At 30.6% G+C, this 27713-nt stretch overlaps 2 protein-coding genes across 2 annotated transcripts; one reads left to right on the top strand and one right to left on the bottom strand.

The window, feature by feature from the left end:
* Positions 1-203: 203 nt before the first annotated feature.
* Positions 204-4609, bottom strand: LOC123268430 (SET and MYND domain-containing protein 4-like). Its single transcript, XM_044733475.1, has 5 exons — positions 3247-4609; positions 1146-1423; positions 899-1060; positions 690-833; positions 204-570 (listed from the first exon to the last, which is right to left on the bottom strand). The coding sequence occupies exons 1-5, from the start codon at positions 4319-4321 to the stop codon at positions 295-297; spliced, it is 1935 nt and encodes a 644-aa protein (XP_044589410.1). The 5' UTR covers positions 4322-4609; the 3' UTR covers positions 204-294.
* Positions 4610-5820: 1211 nt separating this feature from the next.
* On the top strand, positions 5821-26990 carry LOC123268432 (protein OSCP1). The gene is made up of 4 exons (XM_044733478.1): positions 5821-6280; positions 12000-12319; positions 25539-25813; positions 26559-26990. The coding sequence occupies exons 1-4, from the start codon at positions 6169-6171 to the stop codon at positions 26935-26937; spliced, it is 1086 nt and encodes a 361-aa protein (XP_044589413.1). The 5' UTR covers positions 5821-6168; the 3' UTR covers positions 26938-26990.
* The last annotated feature ends 723 nt before the right edge of the window (positions 26991-27713 follow it).

Genomic DNA, 27713 nt, shown 5'->3' on the forward strand with positions numbered 1-27713 from the left:
ATGACGTACTTGCCATCTGGCGTTAAACAATTTAACTATTCAAACCAGGTTTTGGTAGTAGGCCTTTTTACACGGTGCCATTTACCAATACAGTTTAGATGTTTGCCTGTTAGGGCTTAACGTAAGAAAGTGAATATATTAAACAAAGGTAGGAATTACGTTATCGCTCAATTTATCTGTGAAAAAGATTAATTTTTTATTCAAAAAATTTTTAAATACAAAAACAATTCAAATTATCGATAAGATCTCCATTAGAAGCAAGTATATACGTCTTATAAATAGTGATGATAGCATTTAAATATGGATAATAGTGGTGATGGTATCACTATTTAGCGACTGCAAGCGATTACCAAGTAATGAGTACACTTTTTTCCAAATTTCTACGACGTTATTAACCTCTGTGCAGGGTAGATTAACGTGTTTGTAGAGAAGTTTTAACATGTTACCCAAATTCTCAATCATTTCTGGCTTGTCTTCGACATCTCCCCTAGTCGCTAGGGCGTAATATTGATCCAATTTCGTCAACGCATGTGAGATTTCTTTTTTTACTGTCTTTGATAGCTCTTGATCCTGTAGATGATTTAAAATTCCAATTAATCAATTTACAAGCGTTGTTAATCTATTCATCAATTATTTTTCTTAATGACTGTGTATTTTATAATAATTTTCACAATGAACATGGTATATACCTTATAAGATTTGTAGCTACCGTAGAGAGGCCAACTTTCGGTACAAGCCTGACAGGAACAGGTGAAATGGTACTGTTGTAACAATTTCTGTCTTCTTTTCGCCTTCAAAGTTATCGCATAATGTTGACCGTAGTTGTCAAAAATCTTAGAAAGTAGGAAAAAAAATTAATTTTTCAATTCTAAACCCTAATTGACAATATAAAAATTACCTGCTCGCCTTTTTTAATCGGACTTATAGCGATCATAGCTATTTTTTTGCCAAACGATCGTCTGTCGACCATCGGATTGCAGCTATGATTGAAAAGACTGTAAAATGGCATTAGAGCAGCTGCTCTGTCGATTGGTAATTGATCTAAGTTATCTTCAGTCACCTAAAATTCATAAATCATCATTACAAGGAAATAAAACACTAACTTAATTGCTTCGCGTTATGAGGCGTGCAAAACCTAAACTTACACTGTGAACATTGCTAGGAATAATTTGAAGGTGTCTCATGACCAATCCACCAACAAAAGTGGCCCATGGATGACTCAAAACCTCCGGCAAACCTCCTTTCAATTGCTCCCCTAGAATGGAACTCTCCGTCGCCAGTAAATATGTAATGAAGACTGCATTGAGCGACCTGCCAAATAAATCGGGCACCGACCTTCGTTCAGTATTCCTCGCTAGGGTGTAGACACTAGCGTACTTGCTGCCATCTAGCTTACCGTATGTGAACCCATTCTTCCTGATATCTGAAAAGCCCAGGACAATCAACCTCTATCCAACTAGACAGAATCAATAACACTCTTACCAAAAAAATCCACATGGGTTTATATAGGAATCCGTGCAAATCCACATGGGAAAGTATGGATTCCTATAGGAATCCATGGGAATCCACATAGGAATAAATGGATTCCTATAAGAATCCACGTAAGAATCTGTGAGTACATGGATTCCACATAGGAGGTATGGATTTCTATAGGAATCCACATGGGAGGTATTCTATGGGAATCTACATGAGAATCTGTTGGTACATAAGTTCCCATGTGAGAATTCCACATAGGAAAGTATGTGTACATGGATTCTTATAGTGAATTCATATAACTGGAATAAACATATATCTTATAAGAACGTGACTTAGGCCAGTGGGTACACGGAGAAAAAAGTATTGCTATTGTAGCGATCCAGTGGATCGTGAACGTAGTATTGTGATTATCTCAAAACAGTATTGTCATTTTCACAATATTATAACCTGATATACTCAATACTTCGGATTCTTATATTCACTTGCCGTGGTATGTGAATATGTCAAAACGTATTGTGATCATAAAGAAACGTTTCCTTACTACGGCGAAACGGATCGTGATTATCACGATCCACGACACCTTCAGCGCCACCACGCATAACCAAGTCTGAAACTTACGAGTGGATTTGTTTACAATTTTGGTGATGAAATAGTGATAATTACATAAATTAGTGAATTAATAATAATAGCAATATAGATGATTGGGTTGTTGATAAATTACTCGAGTGAAATCTTGAAAAACTTGTGTCGATTTTTGAAGACTAGTAAAGAAATAAATCTTCCTATGTTAACTGTGTTAATGCTGTGTCCGTGGTTATTGTATATAATTCTACTGCATTGATAAGGAAAAACAATGTTCATTATATATTGTATTAAATAAATAAAATTTTTGTTTTCATAAAAGTCTTTTTTAGCATAAATGATTTGATCCCATACTGTTTTATACAAAAATATGTTATTGTATGAAATATGTACAGTAATAAAGGAGTAAAAATTCCATTAAAAATTTTTTTCTTATGATAAAAATATTTGCCTCTTTTAAATGAATACTTCGATAATACAAATTTCTAGACTAATAATAATAATATTTGTAAAAATAAAAAAAAAAGTCATATGAGATAAATTCCAACAGTACTGCTGTAAGTCATTATTTAAACATTTTTAAACCTAACCCAATTCTTGACTGTCATAATCTACACAAAAATTTTTAACTAATCAATCTACAAAAGGAATTTGTATTTGTGTTAATAACAATAATATACCAAAAAAATAATAATCTGCAATAAAATATAATTAATATTTAATTCAAAACAACTAATCATCTATAAACCATAGCAATATAGACACTCGATATCCGAATCCATGTGGATCGTGATAATCACGATCCACTAGATTGGGCATTTGCGCATCTAAAGTATAGTCATGCGGGGATCGGGATCATCACTATACTGTATTGTGGTAATAGCAATACTTTTTTCTCCGTGTAGCGTAGAAGACTGTCAACCATGAGGTACTGGGTTCAAGCCCGTTAGACTCCAGTAGTGTTTTCATTAGATATAAATAAACAACCTCGTTTTTTTTCAGTAATTTCAATTAAATATTAATGGGCAGTAATTAATATATTATTATTTTTGATTTTTCAATCCCAACCTGAATTCCTATAGGAAGCCACATGGGAATTCACATAGGAATTCATCCGAAAACGCCATGTGGATATCCAGGCTGGTTTCCCATGTGGATTTTTTTGATAGGGAGTCACAAAGCCCTTACCAGCTTGGAAATCGATTCCTATCAGCAAATCCTTCAGAGCTTGAAGATCTCCAGCTTGCTTCACAGCAGAGACCAGCAACCTAAGAGCCATAAGCGCCATGTGGTTCATCTCCATAGCCACAATCGGGCCCGTAATTCGACACTCCACCTGGTGATACCCTTCCCAAGCGTCTCTACGACACTCTTCGCTACAAAACACCGCGTAGACGCAAAAATTGCACGGAATGGCGGACCAGGTCTGCTTCAAGCAATGTGTACAGTGCGTGTAAATCTTATCGAGCATCAAAACAGTCGCATAACCTTCATTGACAGCCAAAACTTCTCCAACTTTGATGTCTCGAGTTGCCCGAACATATTTTCCATACTGCTCAGAGAATTCTACAGCTACCGCGGATGTAGCTCCGCAGATTTCTTCATTATCAGCACTAATGCTCGGCAAATGGCGCTCGTCTTCAAGTTTGATGAACGCTGCTTCACTTTGGCTCATCAGATGCAAGCTGTTGAGGGTTTTCTCGACTAACTTCACTCCCGAGTCCTTTCCGTCCATCTTGGGCAGCCACAAGCGTACCTGCTCCAAGGTTTCCGCTACTTTTGGGTCCGAGCTTCCGTCAGGGCTTGCTAGGTAACTCAGGCATCGCGCTTTTCGCGCGAATAACTTCGCCTTCCACTTGTCCGGGTAGTTTAACTTTAAGGCGCGCTCACAATCGCGAAGGCAGTCTTCATACAAATGCGCCTTAAACAGTGTCGCCGATCTGTTGGCGTACGCCAGAGACAACTCACATGATCTAGGTGCATACGCGATGCTTTTAGTGTATAATTCGATTATTAAATCGAAGTCGCAATTCAAGGGGTTGTTTATCAGCGATTTGGTCGCTTTGGTGTTGAATTCACGGGATTGGAACAAGTTTTTCACTTCACTTTTTATCGGAAACGTTATATTGTAGTCTATCAGCAAGTTTAGGGTGAATATTACACGTTCTTGGTCGGTTTTTAACTGGGAATAACGCTCAAAACACTCGCCATGCTTCTTTTTATTGGTTAATTTTTGGCTCAACACTTCGAGGATTCCATCCATTTTATCATCACGTTTGGGAAATTTTATTTAAAGGTCGTACGTGATGAGTAGATTGTAACAAACTAGCAGCGAAACAAAGGACTGACTTACTGAGACTCGAGAGATTTGACGTTATGTATTTTTAGAACACGTTGCGATCGGACACATGTGTTTCGGGAGACTTTAATATCTAAATTTAAAATGTAAGATGTTTTTTCTGTGCTATGGAAATGAAGATAGTTCTTTTCATTTCAGGGGATAGAATTTTTGAAATTTAGAAAATAGTTCATTAATAGTTTTTAATTTTATTTTAATTAGTTTTTAATTAGTTTTTAATTTTATTTATACTTCTTTATTTCTTCGTCGAATTTCAAATTTTAGATTTCTTCTTTGCAGTCTTAAAAATTCTTGCTACATACTTCTTCTTTTTCTCAAGTAATTTTTCTGACTATTGATTTAGTCTTGAGCGCTTTGTTGAAATAAAAAATTAATCATTGTCATTTATAGAATCATTGATTTTTTCAAAGAACGAATTTTGTAGCTTAAAGTTTTATTTCTTCAAGATTATCTTGATAAATTGATGAAATTTTTATTTGGGTGAGTTTATTAATATTGCAAGTTCTATTTAATGCATGTGAATAATCAGTAAAACAGTTACTCGAAAAAGTCCGTCGGAAAATTAAAACTTTTATTTTAATAATCTGGATTTGATGATCTGATAAAAAGTAAAAAAATTTTAATGTTTTTGATCTATTTAAAGTATTTTTAATCTTTTTTTTTCAGTCTGAAAGACTCGTAATTGAATTAATTGAATAGCTATGATATTTATGTTTTTAAAAAAACTCGGGCAACAATTTTGATCTTTTTTTTAAGCTAATCAATCTGTAGAACTATCTGTTTTGTTTTCAAATTTTAGTTAAAATTTTATACTGTTTTTGATCGAAAATTTGTCGAAATAGTATTATCACAGATGATAAGATTCATTCTGGTGATTGGAAAAATTTTGACTCTGAATTTCTGAATGATAAAAATAGACTAAAGGTGGCCTGGATAGAATCAAAAATAGACTGACAGAGTGACAAAAGAAGTCTCATTTTGATCTGGAAATTATTGAAAGTTGGTTAAATAAAATACTAAAGTCAGTCTTGAATTATTGGTATAGAGAATAGCACGCAAAAACAGATCTAATTCCTGTGTAAAATAGGTACACAAAATGCAGTTGAATCAAATGAATCATCAAAAAATTTCATTTTTTTCAAAACAGATCAAATTTTTTGATCCGAAGAAATGTTTTCCAGAAAATTTCTTCGGAGAAAACTTTAACGAATTTATTGAAATTTTTGTAACATTAATTTTGTAAAATTACATGATTTTAATAAAATTTTACTAAATAATTCTAATGAATTTAACAAAATTTTTGTGAAATTTGATTAAATCATAATTCTTGAATTCAATGAAATCTTATAGAATTTTTATAGTTTGAACGAAAATTTTGTTTCTTTGAAGTAAAAAATCTAAATTTATTATTTTAAGCGAGTTATACATCAGCTGGCGAAAGCTATCCATCGTATCAAAACAGTAGCACGTGTACTTAATGCACATATGTATATAAAGACCTTGATAGTTGAATCGAAGCAATCCATGCGCATAGTCGCTACAAATCACCATAGTAATAACAGTAACAACAAATAAATTCTTTATTTTCATTTACTTGATATTTTAGGTCATAATGAAATTAACTTCCAAAACTGTGACGCTACTGTTAAAAATTCGTAAAGTCAAAATACATTAATTGGCTAATTCAGACAATTCTTTTGTTTCAATAGAAAAAGAAGAAATTAATCTTTGCTGTCAAAAATTAATAAAAAATGTCTCTCCATTGCAATCCGTTAATTTATTTTAATATGGGTGGTGAAATGTTATATGTGTTACAACAAAGGCTGAAGGCGCAGAAAATAAATTCACGCAAAACGTCTACAGGTAAAAACAAATGATTATGCTATTATGTATTATAATAATTGTAATTATATTGTTGGAATCAAAAATCTTTATTATAATTGGAAATATTTTCCTTATTATACACTAGTAGTTCGCCCCGGCTTAGCACGGGTATTTAACAAAAATTTTCGAATTATTTATAATATAAGATAGCCTATGTCACCCGGGAATAGTGTAGCTTTCCAACAGTGAAAGAATTTTTCAAATCGGTTCAGTAGTTTCGGAGCCTATTCAATGCAGACAAACAAACAAACAAACAAACATACAAACAATCAAATCTTTCCTAGAGATGCAAGCGGTCTCGTCATTGACATTTTTTTTGGTCATCGGACGCTCACAGGACCGTCACATGACCGTTTGTCAAATGATGGACCGAACAAGCGAAAATGCTGCCATCTAGTGAGTTTCTAAGAACCTAAAGCAAAATAATAGTTTGTTATTGCGAGTGAATTTTGGAGTAATATAAGTATGATAAATAATTTTTTTATGAATATTTAATTATAAATTTTGTGTCATAACTTATTTTATGCAATGGTTAAAATAATTGAAATTAATACGAATATTCTCTAAAAGATAAAAAATATTATTTAATTAATATCCCTGAATAAAAAAAAGTATTGAGACAAAGAAAAAAGTATTGAAAAGTATTGGATTGACTAGAAAATCAATACTTTTCAATACTTTTTTCTTTGTCTCAATACTTTTTTTTTATCAGGGTAAAAAGATATCGTTATTTACTTTAAATATGAAGCTATATGAAATCTCAAAGATAAATATGTATTAACTATTAAATAAAGAAACTTTTGTGATAATAATAATGTGATTTATGTCATTTTATATTTTCTGCATCATTTAATGGTTGAAAGTCATTTAAAATTAAAAGACAATTTTAAAATGGCACATGAAAAAATTATTTTTATTCAACTTTGAAATGATTACCTGCACAGAAAAAAAGAAATATTTGATCGAAATAAGATTTATTTGAGCCAAATATATAAGATAGTTGGATATGGCCAAATAAATATTTATTTCTGGTAAATATATAATATATTTGAGCGATTTAGTTGCGTCAAATAAATAGCTTATTCATGGTAAAGATATGGTTTATTTGTGGTAAATAAATCATAGTTGACGACAATAATGAACTTTAAAAATTTATTTTAACATTAAAGTTAGCTATCACTTGACCAATTTTTAATTTTATTTAACAAATAAATTAATTCTAAAAAATTATTTTTTAAAAATTGCATTTTTAATTTTTTAAAATTTCTACATGTCAATTTTTTTCTCTTATTTTTTTTGCCATAATTTATTTGTTAACAAAAGTTCTAAAAATTATTAAATATCTGCTAAATTATTTTTATCAATTTTCAGAAATTATAATGGCTTTAAAATGAAAAAAAAAAGATTTTTTATTCTTTTAGTTGAATAAGGTAAAATACCCAGTAGTTGAACAGATTTCAAAGTAAAACATATTTGACTCTACTTTTAATATATAAAGATGTAATTATTAGTTCAAATTAGTGATTTTCATGAAAATGTAAAAAATTTTAAATTGATTGAAGCGCAAAATAACAAAGATAATTGGTTATTTATATTTTGACAACGTTTTTAAAAAAGACTATGAAAGGAGTAGTAGTTGAACAATCAATTCTGACAAGCCGCAGTAGTTGAACACTCCGGGAGCAGTAGTTGAACTAATGAAATATGTGGCAATAGGCGCACCAAAAATTTTCAACGTTTTATTGAAATATCAAAAGAAATATAAAATATTATTGAATAATATTAAATATAATACTGTGAATATTTAATATGTTCATTTAAAAATGATAAATATTTGTATTTAATTTTTTATTTACATTTTTTATGAATGACAAAGCAAATTTTCAATCATAAATCAAAAAAACTCCATTCAAAACGTTCAATAATTTTTAATTACACTAATTTTTAGTCATAAAACTTATTTAAATTGCAGTAATTAATACAAATCACAATTCTGATCACTAGTCTATAAACCTATTAGAGGTTATAGTACTGTTAAATTTATACGGCCTCAGCCTGTTCAAGTTCTGGGTACCACTTTAAAAATTTGGAGGTATAGTTGAACGCTAAAATTTAATATAAAAATTATAGTTTATGTCTTTGCAAAAAATATATGTTATTCAGAAAAGACTGTTTCATTAGATGGTACAATTTTTTTTACTTAAAATGATGATATACCGTTTTTTTTGACTGATTGTTCGGTTTACGATTTAGTACCTTTTTCATGAAAAAAATAGCATCTATCGACGATTCTCGACATGTCAACTTTCAAGTTAATAAAAATATAATTGTTTTGATTTATAATTGAAAAAACTTACAGAAATCAATTACTGTATCATTTAATAGTTATAATATGCGCATATAACTCATAATAAATTTACGGATTTTGTATTATAACAATTCGAAAAGTCTGTTCAACTACTGGTCCCATTTTTACAAGTGTTCAAGTACTGGGTACTTTACCTTAATGAAATATTTTCCGTGTCTTCTATTGAATGAAAGTGTTAATTGTAGGTTAAGGATAATTTAAATTTGTTTTCGTAAAATATAATATTTTAAGCACCTTACCTTATAGGTTAGGTATGACTTTTTTTAATCCCCAATTAATAAATAGTTGATAATTAATATTATTTATGCAAACACTATTATGTATGCAAATAAAATATATTTTGAAACGTCACTGTAGCTTAAGTTGCAATCAAAACATTAAAGTTTTGTTTTCAACGTTCAAGTGACGTCATGAGAGCAGTAGTTGAGAGTTTTAATGCCAAAGATGTCGTTGTTTCGGACAAACTTAGAATCTTTACCACAAATAAATGATATATTTCTGACAAATAATAAAATAATTCGAGTCAACTGTTATATTTACTTGTACCAAATATATATGGTTGTCATTGTTATGTCCTAACTCTAGTGGCCGCGCGTGAATTTATTTTATTGAGTCTAGATTACCGACGTGGTCGTAATTCGCCCGGGAATATTGAAATACTCAACTTTGAAATAGCAGGAATGAATAAATATTAATATATGACTGGGTTTTTAACATTCAAAATAACGGCGAAGAAAATTATTAGTTTAAATTGATTTAAATATATTGTTGGATAAACACTTTACACAAAATTAAATTATCGGACCATTACAGTATTTAATAAGATGTAAGATCAATCTGAGGGCTGAGGGTATTCTGATCTTCCGAGTTCAGTCTCGAGTCCGAAGTGAAGTAGAAGGGATGGTTGGGTAGCTTCCCCTACTGCACTAGAGTCCCACAGTTGAGAATGATGATGACCTCGATTGGCTGCTCCCCTCTCAGGTAGACTTCAGCTCGAAGCGTTGGCCACGTGCTCGCTCTTTCCGACCATGCTGGATACCTGAGTCTGGCAGGAGAATTTCCCAACTCCCTAATGACTGGGAACCTTTTTAGAGACCTGGCGGCCAGACAATATTGTCCTCAAATACTGTCTTGACTGTAAAAAATTTATGAAAGACTGTCTTTCATAAATACTTAAAATGTAAAATATAGAACTTAAGGTATAATTTGTAATAAGTCTAATAAACCTTATAAGCCTACAACACTTAAGGAGTATCTCTAATACTAAACTTATAGCTATATATTTTACTCTAATCCTATTACAATAGTATTTTATCTTTTTACGATACTTATTCTAATTACAACGGATGGGAAATTTCTAGAGAGTGCGACCACCCGAGAAAAAATATTTATATATAATTATATATATTTATATATAAATTGGTTATATATGATTATATATGAAAAATGGCCAAATATAATCATATCTAATTATATATAACTATATATAATTATATATAACAATATTTAATTATATATTTATTACATCTAATTAATTATTGGGTTAATTTTATGGATAGAATATTTAATATGGTCCTACGCAATTCTGTGTAACCAATTAAAATGCAAAAAAAAAATATCTAGATATAATTTTATAGCTATAGCACCAGCGGTCACCCATCCAACTATTAACCCTGCTCAATGCTGCTTAACTTTGGTGATCTCCGTGCGTCTTGAAGTCTCTGTCTACTGTGCTGCTGTCTTAGATGATAATGATTCTATGATCTACATAATGTATCATATGTATCATATGTTTATCATAAATGGAATATAAAAATTGATTTTAATATGTATTTGGATAGTCATTATTCATAATTTATTTATTTTACCGAATTTCATTATAATATAACACTTATTTAAATAATAAAATAAATAATGATTTTACTATTAAGTAGTAGCAGAGCAGACCAAAACATCTCATAGGAAATGTGACAAATTTTGTATTTCAGAATTATTTAAACGTAATTATAAACATCATTTTACATTTTTTGTTATTACCAAAAAAAAATTTTTTCAAAGAAAAATTTTTATGTCTGTTAATTATATATAAGCATATATAATTATATATATTTATATATAATTATATATGGGACTATATACAATCTTGCATAGCTGTATATTGCTCCATATATAGTCATCTATAATTATATATGATTATATATAACCTCATATACAATTCCATATATAATCATGTATGATTATATATAATTCTATATACTTATATATAATTGTATATGGAACTATATATAATCCTGCATGGCTGTATATTGCTCCATATATAGTCATATATAATTATATATAACCTCATATACAATTCCATATATAATCATGTATTATTATATATAATTCTATATACTTATATAGAATTGTATATGGAACTATATATAATCGTGCATGGTTGTATATTGCTCCATATATAGTCATATAATTATATATGATTATATATAACCTCATATACAATTCCATATATAATCATGTATGATTATATATAATTATGTATGATCATATATAATTTTATATAATTATATATGTGATTCCATATATAATCATATATGATTATATACAATTATATATAATTATATAGAAACATTTTTTCTCGGGCAGACGACTAAAATATTAATGGGATTTTCCTTAGCGTGCTATAAACCATTTTATAGGTTTCTGAATTTCTCCCGCTATAACTTGTCATAATTTATTCTCGCGTGATGGCGCCTCCAGGGACCAGGTAAACCGTGATATAACATCACATCATAAAGAAATATTTAAAAAAACGACTCAAATAAATTGATTTATTTGAGACAAATCATTCTTTTTTTCTGTGTGTACAAGTTATAACTGAAATATCTCATTAAACTTCGGTAATACAATGATCGATTTATTTTATAGTTTTTGTTTGAGAATAAATTATAATTAAAAATTTTCGTCACAAACGCCTATATATGCAAACGCCTATAGATGCAAATGACCAAATTCATGACGATTTTTAATGTGACCGTAAATTTTACATCAGTTTTCAAAGAATGCTTTATTAAAAAATTCTGTCAAAAACGTCTATATAGATGCAAATGACCAAATTTGTGACCGTTTGAAACGTGATGGTCATTTCAGCATTACAGAAATTTTTTATAATTATGTGACTGTCACAGGACGGTCTTATGACCGTATCCTGACCAAAAATAAAAATGTCGGTCATTCCGCATCTCTAATCTTTTCTCTTTATAATATTAGTATAGATTGATATAGTAGATATATAAGAAACATTATATATTTAACGTCAATTTATTTATTTAGTGCTAGACGACATAACAGCTGCATTTGTTGACCCAAAAATAATATCAGCAATATTCACCGATTCGCCGATTTCAAGTTTAAGTTGGATTCGTTCGACTTTAGAGAAGATTGCTTTGTGCTCAATAATGCGCTTGGACCAGGACAGTATGAACAAACTGTTTGACTTGATGATGATGATGGTGAAATTTCAGTTATCGACAGCGACGGGACCTCGAGAAATCATTCTGTTAACATTGAATCATGTTGATGGCTTACGAAACATGATTTCTCGCAATGGAATTCACGAAAAAGTTAATGTCGTTCACGAACTAATTATCAAGGTAACAGTTATTACTGATTTAAGTAATTAAGGTAGTTTTTTTTGTAGTGCATAGTGTAGTCAGAGCATTTAGTACGGGAGAAAGGGGTCAATTAAACCAAAAAAAGTTTAGCAATTTTTTAGTATTCGAATTAAAACTAAATGATATTTTTTTTTTCTTGGAATGGTAGTTTATTAAGTCTACTATCATTATCAATACATAAGTTAGTCAATAAGCAACGTGAATTTTAAAAAATTATTAATTTATCCAAACGCGTCGAATAGTTCAATTGACTCCCGCTCGGGGACAATTGAACCACTGCTTGGGATCAATTTAACCAATAATATTTAAAACTTAAACCATAACTTTTAATAAATAATATATTAATTTTTTCTTGCTAATATTACTATTGCACATTTTTAATGCACAGATATTATATTAAATAAATTATAAATCAATTTAAAAATAATTTTCATTATAAATTTAGTTCATCAAATTGTTAGGTTATTTCCCTGAGTATTTTTTACGTAGAGTCAAGATGCGCGCGCATGTCCCATGCTTCTCCGTGTGGTTCAATCGTCCCCGAGACTGCTGGTTCAATTGACCCCATATAATTTTATAACAATTAATAGTAAATAATAAATATTTAAACTATTATATCACTATAAGAAAGTTGAGGATTTTAAAGTATAAGTATATACAACGACTACAATTAAAACTTTATCAATTAATTAAAAAATTAAAATATTAGTAAACAATTTGTCATCAGCTAAAAAAAAAGTTTACATACCTAAAAATAAAAAATTTCAGTTTTAAAAATTTATTAATCGCAATGATTTCAAATTTTGATCATATCCGAGTTTTAACATATTAGAATCTAATTCTATGAGCATGAAGCATTTTTTCGATTTTTAAGTCGAGTGGTTCAATTGCCCCGTGGTTCAATTGACCCCCTTCTCCCCTATTGTCGAAAGGTTAATACTACTGTCATATAATTATTTACCATAGAAATACCATATCAAAATGCCATAAAAGTTATATTAAAATAAAAGAATTATTTGTCACGAAAATTTTTTATTTAAAAATTTTTATTTCTTTAACGTTGAAAAATAAGGCTTCAGAATTATGTGATGATAAAAAGTATAAAGTATAAGTAAAAAGTATGAATGATAGCCAGATTGTGTCAGAAAAATTCATTATTGATTTTTCAATATGCGATTTAAAATGTGATAATTTTTACAGCATTTTCATGTCGAAGATATAAAATCGTATCAAATTTCATTCATCATAGCAACGTTCTATATAATAATAAAGTTCAAACCTAAAATTTTTAATTAGATTATAGACAGATATATTAATTTTAAATCCCTAACCGATCTAAAAAGTGAAATATATTAATAAATAAAAAAGATATCTACACGGAAAGAAAATTATGGGAACTATTCCTATACCATTATGGGAATGGTTCCCATAATGCTATAGGAATAATTCCTATACTATTATAGGAATGGTTTCCATAATTTATGGGAACCATTCCCATAATAGTATAGGAATGGTTCCCACAATATAAAGGTTTAAATCTTACGCGGAAAAAAAAATTAGGGCTGCCACATGATACATTCCTGTGGTAGATACATGACTTTCCTGTGACAGTAACATGATTTTTATGTGACAGGCAGTAATGGTTAAAACAACAATAATAATTAAATAATAATAATAATAATAATAATAATAATTTATATTATTAAGAGAATAAGAACAATTTTATCTCCTGGATAGTCACATGATAAAATCGATTTTTTTTGTGAAATTTAGTGTCATTGCAAAGGGCTTGACTTGAAATTGTACCTTTTCAAGGTTTCATATCATTCTCGTCGATAGTCAAATTATGATGATAGATATTTAGGTTGCATTTGAAAATGCTCTATCTCTAAACATAGAATTAAGAAATGACCTTGTATCTTGTAACTATTGACATTTTTAAAGATATAAGCTCATATTGATGTTACACTCATCGAGACCTTTCATTTGAGTACCCACATTAATTTTTCATATATTTATATATCTATATATATAAAAAAGGAAGTTTATATATATGTCATCAATAAACTCAGAAACTATTTGACCGATCATTATGAAAATTGGTATGTTTATGTATTTTTTCACGGAGAAGGTTTATGTACTATGCCCATTAGGGTGTGCCAAAATGTAACTTCCGTGGAGAACCTTTTAAAATTGGAATTTTGAGTTCCGCTTTTAACAGGGGCTGCGTTTGGGCATTTCCTGAGATATTTTGGTGTAAGATGATGTATTTGATTTTCATAGAATTTTTAACAGGAGCCTTAATTGGGCACTTCCGGCCAAATTTTGAATTTTCACCGGAAATGCCCAAACTAAGCTTCTGTTAAAAAATTCTATGAATATCAAATTCATCATCTCACACCAAAATATTTCAGGAAATGCCCAAACGCAGCCCCTGTTAAAAGCGGAACTCAAAATTCCAATTTTAAAAGGTTCTCCACGGGAGTTACATTTTGGCACACCCTAATGCCCATTGATGTAACTCACCACCAGGCGGCGCTGTCAAGTATCGACTTCCGCCCCGTTCAACCGATTGTCATAAAAATTAGTATGACCATGTATTTTTCCACGGAGAAAACGAATATGCTATGTCCATTGATGTAACTTGCCACCAGGCGGCGCTGTCAAGTATCAACTTCCGCCCCGTTCAACCGATTGTCATAAAAATTGGTACGACTATGTATTTTTTCATGGAGAAAACGAATATGCTATGCCTATTGATGTAACTTGCCATCAGGTGGCACTGTAAAGTATCGACTTCCGCCCGTTCAACCGATTGTCATAAAAATTGGTATGACCATATATTTTTCCACGGAGAAAACGAATATGCTATGCCCATTGATGTAACTTGCCACCAGGCGGCACTGTAAACTATCGACTTCCACTCCGTTCAACCGATTGTCATAAAAATTGGTACGACCATGTATTTTTCCACGGAGAAAGTAAATATGATGTCGATGTTGTTAAATATTACCATCAGATAGCGCTTCAATGCATTAAGTTCTGTAGCGATCAACTGATTTGAAATTTTATATGCGACAATGAAGGCAATAAAATGTTTTCTCATTAAATTCAGTGAGTTATTTTACAACTTATATTGAACAAGAAAATAAGAGAAATAACTAATCTTAATTTGTAAACAAAAAAATATAATTTATTTAAAAGCAAATCAGCTAACTTTAAAAATATCATTTGTTATTTAACATCAATATTTGTCTGTCAAAACTAAACGTAATTCTTTTTTTATACCTGAACAAAATTTGCTGGAGTAATTTCAAATATAATTGGCTTAAGAAAATCCGGGAACACAAAATATTTTCTGTTTACCGTCGAGAAAAATAATGTGAACTACTTGATGATGATAAAGGAGTATTCTGAGCTGTTAATTCTAAAATTTTATGGACCTCAGGTAGAATATAAGTGAATTCGATATATTACATGTAAAGTCATAATTATAACTATAGAAAATACAAGTTTGCGATCAAAAACAACAATTTTAAAATGATTATCTCTTTTTTTTCTTAATTGATACGATTTTCGAGTTATCCACATTTACAATATTGTATTGAGCATATGCTCAAGCCTTACGTCGTACTTTGATCGCCGATGTTGAGATCAACCCGATATTTTTAACTTCCCGCTAAGAAAATCGAAGATTTTCAAAAATCGAGAAATTATTGTTTTCACTCCGTTTTGCAAAAATCGAGTTTTCATCAGATCTCGACGTTTGAAGGTCACAGGAAACTTCCCTGACTATCCCCGCGAAGTTGTCGCTATGTCTGTATGTGTGTGTGTGTGTGTTTATGTCCGTGTCCGTGCTCGTGTCCGCGTGCGAGTGTGTGTGTGTGTGTGTGTGTGTGTGTGTGTGTGTGTGTGTGTGTGTGTGTGTGAAAGTATTTTAACCTCTTATAACTTTTGAACGGCTTGACCAATTTTATCGCGGTTGGTGCCATTCGAAAGGGCTTGACCAAACTTAGATTTCGAAAACTATTTGGACCGATTGAGATCAATAGATTTTGAGAAATCTTCAAAAAACTGAAAAAAAATTTTTTTTCAAATGTGGTTTTTTTGAAATAACTTTTAAACAGCTTGATGATTCAACTCCAAAAACTATTCAGCTCTTAACCTCAAAAAACCACGTCGATCGCCACCAGTTTGGTCAAAATCGGTTGATTCGTTCGAGAGATATCGTGAACGAAAAAAAACCGAAAAAAGTATTTTTTCGGAATAACTCCAAAATTCCTAGCGCGATCAATTTAAACTTTAAGATTCTTTATGAGGCTTGAAAAACTACATTGAATGCTGCTAACCGCGTAAAAATCGGTTTATTCATTCAAAAGTTATTGTGGTTTAAAAATTTAAAAAATAGTGTCTTATCAAATTTCTATTAGACTTTTGAGCTCAAAGAGCATAGAAAAGTTATCTTTTTGAGCTCGGAGAGCTTAAAAGAACAGAAATTATATTTTTGAGCTTGAAGAGCTCAAAAATGTCATTGGTGCAATTTCAAGCGCCTAAGTATGGAATTAGCGGGAAGTTGCAGGGATGCCCATGCAGGAAACCCCCAGAGTTGACAAAGGGGCCAGGCTTGGGCCAGTACTGGGAAACCTAGCTTCGGCGTACCTGTATTGGCCCATGCGTGAGCCAGGCTGTTTAACCCAGCCTTGGCCATGCCAATGATTACCCAACCTTCAGCCAAGACTGGCTAACCCAGCCTTGGCCATTCATTGGCGACCCAAGCGTGGACCGAGACTGGTTAACTCAGCCTCGACCATGCCAATGATTATCCAACCTTGGGCCAAGACTGGCTAACCTAGCCTTGGCCATTCATTGGCGACCAAAACGTGTGCCAAGACTGGTTAACCCAGCCTCGACCATGCCAATGATTATCCAACCTTGTGCCAAAACTGACTAACCTAGCCTTGGCGATTCATTGGCGGCTTAAGCTTGGGCCAAGACTGGGCAACCAAGCCTTGGTCGGCCCAATTATTACCCGAGCCTGGGCCAGAACTGGGTCACTCAGTCACGGCCACAATAATTACCCAAGAGTTAGCCAAGATTGGGAAACCTACACTGAAAATTAACTTGATTCAAGAAAAATTCTTGAACCAAGAAAATAACTTTGAAGAGTTTGTCTTCAATCAAAACGAAAAATTCTTTAATTAAATAAAATTTACTTAAATCGAGAAAAATTTCTTAGTTTAAGAATTTTTCTACTCAAATCAAGAAGATGAAATTCTTAAAAATTATTTACTTGATTTAAGTAAATTTTTTTTTCTTTGTAGCCATGGGCGTTGAATGGCAACCCAGACTTGAGCCAGAATTGGGTAACCTAGCCTCAGCCATTCAATGGGAAATTCAAATTTAATAAATCATTAAGTAATAGAATTTTATACAGTAAATATTTATTGTTTAACGAATATTTGTTAACAAATTTTAAAATTTAAAATTTATTATCTAACCAAGACAATTGCATATCGTCAAAATTGATATAGTCTTAGAAAAATTTAAATATAATAATTTACAGTTGAATTTTTAATATTGATAATTTTAAACATAAAAATTTATCATAACCCGGGAAAAAATGATCAGATCTGATCAGACATGAACAGGCATGAGTCTTCAGGTCTGATCAGGTATGAAAAATGACCGGGTCTGATCAGACCTGGCCAGGCATGTTCAGGTCTGATTAGATTTGTTCATGTCTGACTCGATCAGGTCCATAAAAAAAAAAAAAAATCGGTGCCGACGGGGATTTGAACCGTACACCTCGCGCTCTTCAGACTGACACTTTACCTCTTGACCAAATGATTCATCTTAACTTGAGAGTATCTTTCGAGCTACTTCAAGTAATTCAAATTTTATACATGATTTATCCTTATAGTTAACGGAGTTCTATACCTAATTTATTAATTATTAATAATTAATTATATATTAGAGTGATTTATTCGGAACGGCTATGTATTTTTTTTCGCTCCATTAACATATGGTTCTACACTGAGAGAGAATTTTATTCAATAGTAATAAAACAGTTTATTTGGACTTGAAAAAAAAATTTAGTTAATATTAATTAAATTATATTTCATATAAATAAAATTATATTAGTATTTAATAAAATTTCATAAGTATTTAATAAAATTTTCTTAAATACTAATATGTGTTTATTAAAATAACCACAAACGACGCTTTCGTTTGCTGTCATTAATACGAATATTAAGTCATTAAAAGAAATAATCTCAAAAAAAAAAAAAATTAATATTCATCAATTAATTATAATATATTCAAATATATTTTCACAGTAAAGTCTTTTAATAAATAGTATTAAGATTTTTTAACAAGACATCCTAACCTAACCTATTTGTTTACTTCATGACGAATCACATGTAGAGATTTTAAATAATAAAAATAAATAAATATTCGATTGAATTTATGAAATCATAGTCTTTATTTTTAACAAATGCGTCTCTACATTGTCTGGTTTTCTGCTTCTGTTTTTATTTTATTAAATAATGTCTAACTCTTATCGATTCATTTGTGCATAAAAATTAACATCCACTTGGATAACAACAGTTGTAGACTTTGTATTTCAAAATATAGTTCCGACAAAATTCAATTTTACTTAATTATTTATTCAATTAATTACTGATCAATATTTGTTAGTTAGTTGATTAATGAATTTTCTTTATATTACATGTAGATAAATATTCATTACATACTGAGAAACATTTATTAGTATTTAATAAAATTTTTATTAGTATTTAAGGAAATTTAATTAATATTTGATAAATTTTTATTTGGGATTAGCCAAATAAACGTTTTATTAAATAGTAATAAAATTTCATTACTATTAAATAAAATTGTCTCTCAGTGTAGGCTAGATATCAGACATGGACAGGTCTGATCAGGTCTGAGCGTATTTAAGGCTTCAGACATGAACAGACATGAGCAGGCATGAACAGGTCTGATCAGGTCTGAACGTATTTAACGCTTCATACATGAACAGACATGAGCAGGCATGAACAGGTCTGATCAGGTATAATTTCAGGCCTGCTCAAGTCTAATTTCAGGCCTGATCAGATATGAACAGGTCTGATCAGTCCTGATCATTTTTTCTCGGGAAGATATTAAAAATATACAGAACGATGTACAAAGTTTAAAGTAATATAAGAACTTGACTCTTGCATTTTTTTAACTATAATAAACATTTGTAAAAAATAGTTAATTTTCATCGAAACACAATATTAAATAACATCAATTATATAAATAATAAACCGCCACACTTTGTCACCATATAGATTTAGCTTATCAGAATAATGAGATGTGCATCAACTTATCGGTCGTACGGTGTAAGGGTTAGTTATCAGTCTGGCAAGCGCGCGGCTTGGGTTCGAATCTCGGTTAGAACGGATACGATTTTCACTTTATTTCTATAATTAGCAACAGTTAGGTTCGAATTTACTTAACTTGCAAAATAAAATAAAAAAATAACATCCCAATAATTCTTTTTTATCATTTTTTATCAAATGGCATGGGCCAGACTTGAAAATTAACTATGGCTCAGCCCTGGTAACCAGGCATGGGCCAGTCCTGGTAATCAGGCGTGGGCCAGGTCTGGTAACCAGGCTTGGCCCATCGTTATCATCCCAGACTTCAACTAAGACTGAGCCAAGCCTGGCTTACAAGCTTGGCCCAGACTTTTACATAGTTGGGCCAAGCTAGGCCCCGTGGTACTTTCCTTTATGGGTGGCCTTCAGGGTCAACCGTTTTCCTAATTTTTTTGTGTACACCACAAAGTAGATGTTACACTAACTGATATGTTTATGAGTTTGGTTAACAACTTTCACCCGCTAGAGAGAAAGCTTGAAGAATATGAACTCGAAGATGAATGATGGTTGACATATTGCGATAATAGGATTAATTAATTACAATGTATTAAAATATGTACTTGGGCGATTCCGCGGGAGACGATTTTTGACATAAATTTTTAAATCACAGTATTTGTTACTTTTTTTTATACCAATTTTTTTCAATTTGAGGAGGGTAAGAGCATTTGTGTTGCACGAACGTCGAAGTCTAGTTTGAAAAGAAAATTAGTTTTGATAACTGCTACTAAAAAAGGCCATTCGGCAGCCGAAATGGAAGTAGATTTCATAACAATAAAAAAAACTACTAGGATATACAAAAAAAAAAAATCTGTCATTACACAGATTTTCGCATCATATTTTTAAATATGACGAAATTCCTGATTTATTAATTGAAAATTCATATATTTTTTAGTTCTTACATTAAAGGATAATCTGTAACATTCATACAACGAACGAAAAAACGAAACGATTGCAAGAGTAAAATTTCTTAAAAAAGATCCAAAGATGGATTTTTTTTTGCTTTAAAAAAAAATGTGAGCACATAAATTGAAGTTTAATTTCTCAGCTTTTAGATGCAATTTACAGGAATCGAATAACTCGACGCGTTCAAAAGTTATTTGAGGGAGAAGTAGTGAAAGTATCAAATTTTCAAAATTTTAAAATTTTTAAATGCTGTAATTTCTAAACTATCTAACCGATTAAGCTCATATTTGAACTTGACCTTCCTAATAGTCGATAGAATAAGTATGTTGAGTTTCATTGAGATCCCTTAAGAATTGTTGACGCTATCGTCGTGACAAGCAAGCACATCGTATATATATATGTATATATATATATATATATACATACATATATAAACTTTCGAACCATATGTATTTTCTGACTCAGTTCGTCGAGTTAGGTCGAAATATAACAAAATTTATGGAAATTTACGTCATAAGGACAAATACAATAGTTAGATTTTTATGAAATCTACTAAAAATTTCTTAAAAAAGATCCAAAGATGGATTTTTTTTTGCTTTAAAAAAATGTGAGCACATAAATTGAAGTTTAATTTCTCAGCTTTTAGATGCAATTTACAGGAATCGAATAACTCGACGCGTTCAAAAGTTATTTGAGGGAGAAGTAGTGAAAGTATCAAATTTTCAAAATTTTAAAATTTTTAAATGCTGTAATTTCTAAACTATCTAACCGATTAAGCTCATATTTGAACTTGACCTTCCTAATAGTCGATAGAAAAAGTATGTTGAGTTTCATTGAGATCCCTTAAGAATTGTTGACGCTATCGTCGTGACAAGCAAGCATATCGTATATATATATATGTATATATAATATATATATATATATATATATATATACATATATAAACTTTCGAACCATATGTATTTTTCTGACTCAGTTCGTCGAGTTAGGTCGAAATATAACAAAATTTATGGAAATTTACGTCATAAGGACAAATACAATAGTTAGATTTTTATGAAATCTACTAAAAAATTCCTTAAAAAAGATCCAAAGATGGATTTTTTTGTGCTTTAAAAAAAAATGTGAGCACATAAATTGAAGTTTAATTTCTCAGCTTTTAGATGCAATTTACAGGAATCGAATAACTCGACGCGTTCAAAAGTTATTTGAGGGAGAAGTAGTGAAAGTATCAAATTTTCAAAATTTTAAAATTTTTAAATGCTGTAATTTCTAAACTATCTAACCGATTAAGCTCATATTTGAACTTGACCTTCCTAATAGTCGATAGAATAAGTATGTTGAGTTTCATTGAGATCCCTTAAGAATTGTTGACGCTATCGTCGTGACAAGCAAGCATATCGTATATATATATATGTATATATATATATATATATATATATATACATACATATATAAACTTTCGAACCATATGTATTTTCTGACTCAGTTCGTCGAGTTAGGTCGAAATATAACAAAATTTATGGAAATTTACGTCATAAGGACAAATACAATAGTTAGATTTTTATGAAATCTACTAAAAACGTAGAAAAGTTGCAAAAAAAGTTACGCAAAAGTTACGCGTTTCTGATGTTTACAGCGATTCTGAAGATGAACCTTAAGTCTGATAAATCGCCGACTATTCCAAACAAATAATTTATTTTAGTCACATAGGAAAGTGCTAATTAGTGATACAGCATCTATGATCTCATATCTTTAATTTAAAGTTACATGGAAATGTTTATATTCACTACAGTGAGACGTGTTGCACCCGCGATAGTTTTACGTTGAACCTGCGACTGGATAAAAAGTGAATAATTTATAATATTTATTTCTTTTAATAATTTTATTTAAATTAATAATTAGTTTGTTTTGTATTCTTTTAAAGAATGTAAAAATAATTCAATAAATATTTCATGATTAACAGACTTTTTTCATTCTAGCTTCATGACCTTTAATGGTGGGCCGATTTCGTTGTACCCGCGATAGCACTTTGAACCTCTCCTATGTCTATTTAGACATTTTATTAAATGTTTTTTATATTAATTTTTGTAAAACAGATTACAATGTAATCCTGCGACCAGTCATTTCTTTAAAAAGAGTTTTTATTGTTTTAGTAAGAAGCCTTGAGTGAGTTTAAATGTTGCGCCCGCGAGTACGGAATCGCCCACTTTATTTAATAAACTAAGCTTTAGCCCGGCGAAGCGGGCTGGGTTCGCTAGTATTATATATAAGGTTGGCAATAGCCTAATCGGCTCGGTACCTGCATTTCGAAAGAGTGGGACCAGGGTTCGATTCCGGCGCGCACCAATATTTTTCAATGATTATAAACTAAGAATATGTGCGTTTCATTGCCAGCCTCTGTACCGGTCGGGTTTTCTGTGGTTTTCCCATATAGTTATGGCGGTAAAATGTCATTATAGAAGTACCTCCATACTATTTAAGACCGTAATGCAAATGCAGGTACTGATTATAACGCGTAAGTCGGCCACAGTCGCAGCACATGTGTGTCGGGCATGAAAAAAATCCCGACATGCAGGTGGGTGGGGACGAAAAAGTGGTTGAGAGTTATAATGACGGGGTTGAGAGATTATATTGCGGAGAAAAAAGTGGAGAGACAATAATTCCCCACCCTCCCTGGTAAAACACTCTACAGTGATACAAGTAAAACCATCCTCAATTATAACCTCAATTATATTATATATATGTATATATAAAAATTATATCAAAAATGCATGTGGGTACTCAAATGAAAGCTCTTGATGAGAGTAACATCGGGATGAGCTTATATCTTCAAAAATGTCAATAGTTTACCAGATACAAGGTCATTTCTTCATTATGTATCTAGACACACAGCATTTTAGAATGTAGCCTAAATTCTTATTATAATAAATTGACTATTGGTGAGAATGATATCCGAACAAAAACAGTTTCACTGTAAAAAAATCACGCCAAGTCCACGTTCATAAGACTATAAAGAAAAAAGAATTTTATTTCTTTACAAAAAGATATAAAATAAAAAATTAAAAAATCCAAGTAACCGATATGGTTGTATATGATTTTCGGAAATTAAAAAAAATTTTGTTGTAAATTTAAAAATTAAAAGAAACAATTTTGGAACGTATTTATTGTGCGTGGTTACGAAAAATTTCACTTTTTATGAAATTCCTAAAATCTATCTACTAGGACTTTTAAAAAAAATTGAAGTACACAATGACGCACACCAAGTGCGTTCCAAAGTTGTTTCTTTTAATTTTTAAATTTACAACAAAATTTTTTTTAATTTCCGAAAATCATATACAACCATATCGGTTACTTGGATTTTTTAATTTTTTATTTTATATCTTTTTGTAAAGAAATACAATTTTTTTTTCTTTATAGTCTTATGAACGTGGACTTGGCGTGATTTTTTTACAGTGAAACTGTTTTTGTTCGGATTTCAGTATTTTTTGTAATTATAATAAAAATTGACAATTTTAATTTAATACATTTCCGGTGGCAAACTATCCCCTTGAAGCTATAGTTCATGTAAAAGTTATTCTTGCGCCGCCTGGCGTGTGTAATTGCAAGCTGTCAAATATCTTTTTTTCACTGTAGTTTCTCATCTATTATAAGATTAGCATGCATCCTTATATTATTTAGTCTCTGGCCGTCCGCTTTTTACATAAGAAAAAAGTTAAAATCTAAAAATCTGGGTCGCTATAGTTTGTGCTGATTATTTTTAATAATTTTAAATAGAAATTATAAAGATAATTGATAACAATCAAGTAATACGCGTAATAGAAAGCATGAACTACTATTATAAAATATCATATAAAAAAAAAATCAAAATAAATTTGAAAAAAAATTTGTAACCTCAAAAAACCGTTCTGCTTACGGTATATACACACTCGGTAGTCTGGCTTGAGAACGGAACTTGGCGCCAGACTCTATCGAGTCTGTTGATGAAACCTTGAAAAGGCACAACTCCAAGCAAAAACCCATTTTATCACAATTACACTGGCCACAAAATTTTCCTTATGCTCTTAATAATATAGATTATTATTATTATTTAATTATTATTGATGTTTTAACTATCATTGCCTACACCATGAAAATCATGTGGCTGCTCCAATTTTTTTTTTCCGTGTATATATTATAGGAATCATTTCGAACTCACTCCGCACGAAGATTTTATCTTTATTTTATTTTGAAAATGATTCCCATAATGGTATAGGAATGATTCCTATAATGTTCTAGGAATCCTTCCTATACCATTATGGGAATAGTTCCCATAATAATATAGGAACCATTACTATATCATTATGGGAATATTTTCCATAATATCATGGGAATGGTTCCTATAATTGAATAGGAATCATTCCTATAATTATAAAAACCATTCCTATACTATTATGGGAACCATTCCCATCATTATGGGAAATTTTCCCATAATTCTAGGAAAATTTCCTATAATTATGGGAACAGTTCCCATAATTCATGGGAACAGTTCCTATAATTAACTGTGAACTGTTCCCATAAAATTATGGGAATAGTTCCCATATTTTTCTTTTCGTGTACATAAATAATTTTTTTTAGAAAGAAAACTATGAAAATTTTTTTAACAAAAATTCGGCTCAAAAATTGTGAAGAAGTACCTGTATACAGATTTTTAAAATTCTTGATCTGCTCGTATTAAATGTTATAAATTAAATAATTTACCTGTATTATTTTTTTGTATTAGCACTTACAATTATTGAAATTGGTGCCTTGGCATATTACATTGATAAATAAAAAAAAATCGTTTCAAGGAGGAACTACCATATAATTAATTATTAACATTGAATTGCTTCATGTAGAAATACGGAAAGTTAACCTGCAACGAAATATGGGAAACGCGAAATGAGTGCTTGGACCTACTGGAGGACATCAATGTCCGCGTTTCAATTCTTCTGAAATTGGGCCTGCAGAATGAGGACACGAGTTTTAACATTAATGCACGGAACTACAACGAAAAGTTTGATCTAATGAGCAAAGAGTTAGGGTCAATTGAATTGTTACAAGTTCCGCAGAATTTAAGAGTCGGGTCTTTGCAACTAATGGGGGAGCGCGTTACATTCTTAGGAAGAAATATGTGAGTAGTTATTTTAGATTAAGAAAGTTCGAGCGTAACTAATGAGTCAAAGTAATGTTAAAATTTTTTTTTAATTTAAGTCTTCCCAATATTCGTCAAAATTCTTTATTTTCACTTAAAATAATTTAAACAATTTAATAATTGATGATTTTTACTTATTTAATAAAGTAAAGTAATAAAATGACTTTCGTATTTATTACTTGCTGAATTAAATAAACAAATTTGGCAATAGCGCATTTGATTATACCCATTACCGAGACGTGGATGAGTGTGTGAGTTAAACATTTCTCTCTCTGTAACTATATTTATATCCTTTTCTTCTTTCTCAGCTGTTGACGCGATGTTGTGAAATCTTTATTCTAATAAATGGCTGACGATAAACGAGTTACAAACGTAAAATTTGACTTTAAATATTTCAAAAATTATATCAGTAATGTATTATTATTAAATTGTTTTTATATTTTGCAATAATCCAAGTTTCTTGTGTATAGTTTTTTATCCGTTAAAGTTGGGAGGTTAATATTGAAAAAAATAATTAAAGTCTCGACAAAAGTTTGTCCGCCATAAGAGCCCGTGTATAAGGAGATAAAATATGTGATTTTTAAAATTTAATATCTAAGTAACTAAACGGTGAATCTTTTTCGAATTATGGGATTAGATTGATGACGTATTTATTTATACGTATACTTAATTTCAAAGCTCATTTTGGAAACTGTATTACCTAATCATGGTTTTTCGGCTACAGATATGCAATGAACTACTCATTTGTAACAATAAAGCCCCAGAAGGAGAAATTACCGCCCTCTAACCGGGACAAGTTGTTCATAAAAGACAAGGGAACCAAAGCTGAACTTGGGATGCTAGCAGCCCAATTGGGAACTGAGGATACATCTTCTACGAGGACCTTCAGCCTCGATTTGTTCGATGACATTGATGTGAAAACCGAGAACCAAGGCAATGAAACTTCTAACACTAAAGAAGATGATGAACAACAAAATATAAATGATATGATTAAGATTAATGATGAGTACAAGAGCAAATTGGAGAATCTCTGCGCGGACTTTCTTACTGAAGACGGTATCGAGAACAAAGTGAATCTATTGCAGCTTCTTGATGAAAATTAATCATAGTGTGTTTAATTTTTTTAAAAAATAAGAAAGTTTTGTTTTGGGATTAATAAGTTGGTTTTATTATTTAATTTTTTATACACTTTACTTCAATTTTATTATCAATAAGTATTATTCTTAAGGGGTTACATGGGTTTCATGGTTTCAAAAAATCGATTTTTTTAAATGTTTTATTAAATTCTACAGCTCTAGAATATTGTCCTAAAGTTTCAAATCGATCCGAATAATAGTTTTAGAGATATAGTTTTAAAAAGTTGCGCGCTCAAGGCGCTGTTGTATTGTCACTCAAAACTTTAAACGCGTTTTTCTCAAAACTATGTTTTCAAAGACGGTGGTCAAGATTTTTCGAGAACTACTCAACCGATCTTGATGAAATTTTTGACAGGTCTTCAAGATATAATTTACAAGGTCTTAAACGAAAGATTTTTTTTTTTAATTACAACTATTTAAAAAAAAAAATGCCGCGAAATTTTAGCCAAATTTTTAATTTTTTTGTAAAAACCTCTGCAAAAATCCAATTTTCATTTTTTTTTCTTCGTTCAAGACCTAGTTTGAAGTCTTAACTAAAGCACATATTTTTTTCACTTCAAATAATCCTGCTAGGAGTTCTGCTGATCACGCGGACGTATCTTTTTTCCGAAGGCTCGCCGGAAATAACGTCACATTGGCAGAGTTTTTAATATTTTTTTTTAATTTCAGTAATCTTTTATTAAACATGTATCTTTAAGACACTAAAAAGTTTGAATAAAATATTTCATTTTTTCTATTAAAAA

This window comes from Cotesia glomerata, linkage group LG7 (assembly GCF_020080835.1).
Source record: "Cotesia glomerata isolate CgM1 linkage group LG7, MPM_Cglom_v2.3, whole genome shotgun sequence".
NCBI classification, from domain to species: domain Eukaryota; kingdom Metazoa; phylum Arthropoda; class Insecta; order Hymenoptera; family Braconidae; genus Cotesia; species Cotesia glomerata.

Excerpts from the sequence above, each read along its gene's own strand:
- LOC123268432 (XM_044733478.1), top strand. The coding sequence starts at position 6,169 with ATGTCTCTCCATTGCAATCCGTTAATTTATTTTAATATGGGTGGTGAA. Across the intron at positions 12,320-25,538 it reads TTCACGAACTAATTATCAAG|AAATACGGAAAGTTAACCTG; the intron begins GTAACAGTTATT and ends TGCTTCATGTAG. Across the intron at positions 25,814-26,558 it reads ACATTCTTAGGAAGAAATAT|ATATGCAATGAACTACTCAT; the intron begins GTGAGTAGTTAT and ends TTTCGGCTACAG.
- LOC123268430 (XM_044733475.1), bottom strand. The coding sequence starts at position 4,321 with ATGGATGGAATCCTCGAAGTGTTGAGCCAAAAATTAACCAATAAAAAG. Across the intron at positions 1,424-3,246 it reads AGGAATCGATTTCCAAGCTG|ATATCAGGAAGAATGGGTTC; the intron begins GTAAGGGCTTTG and ends TGGGCTTTTCAG. Across the intron at positions 1,061-1,145 it reads TTCCTAGCAATGTTCACAGT|GTGACTGAAGATAACTTAGA; the intron begins GTAAGTTTAGGT and ends TATGAATTTTAG.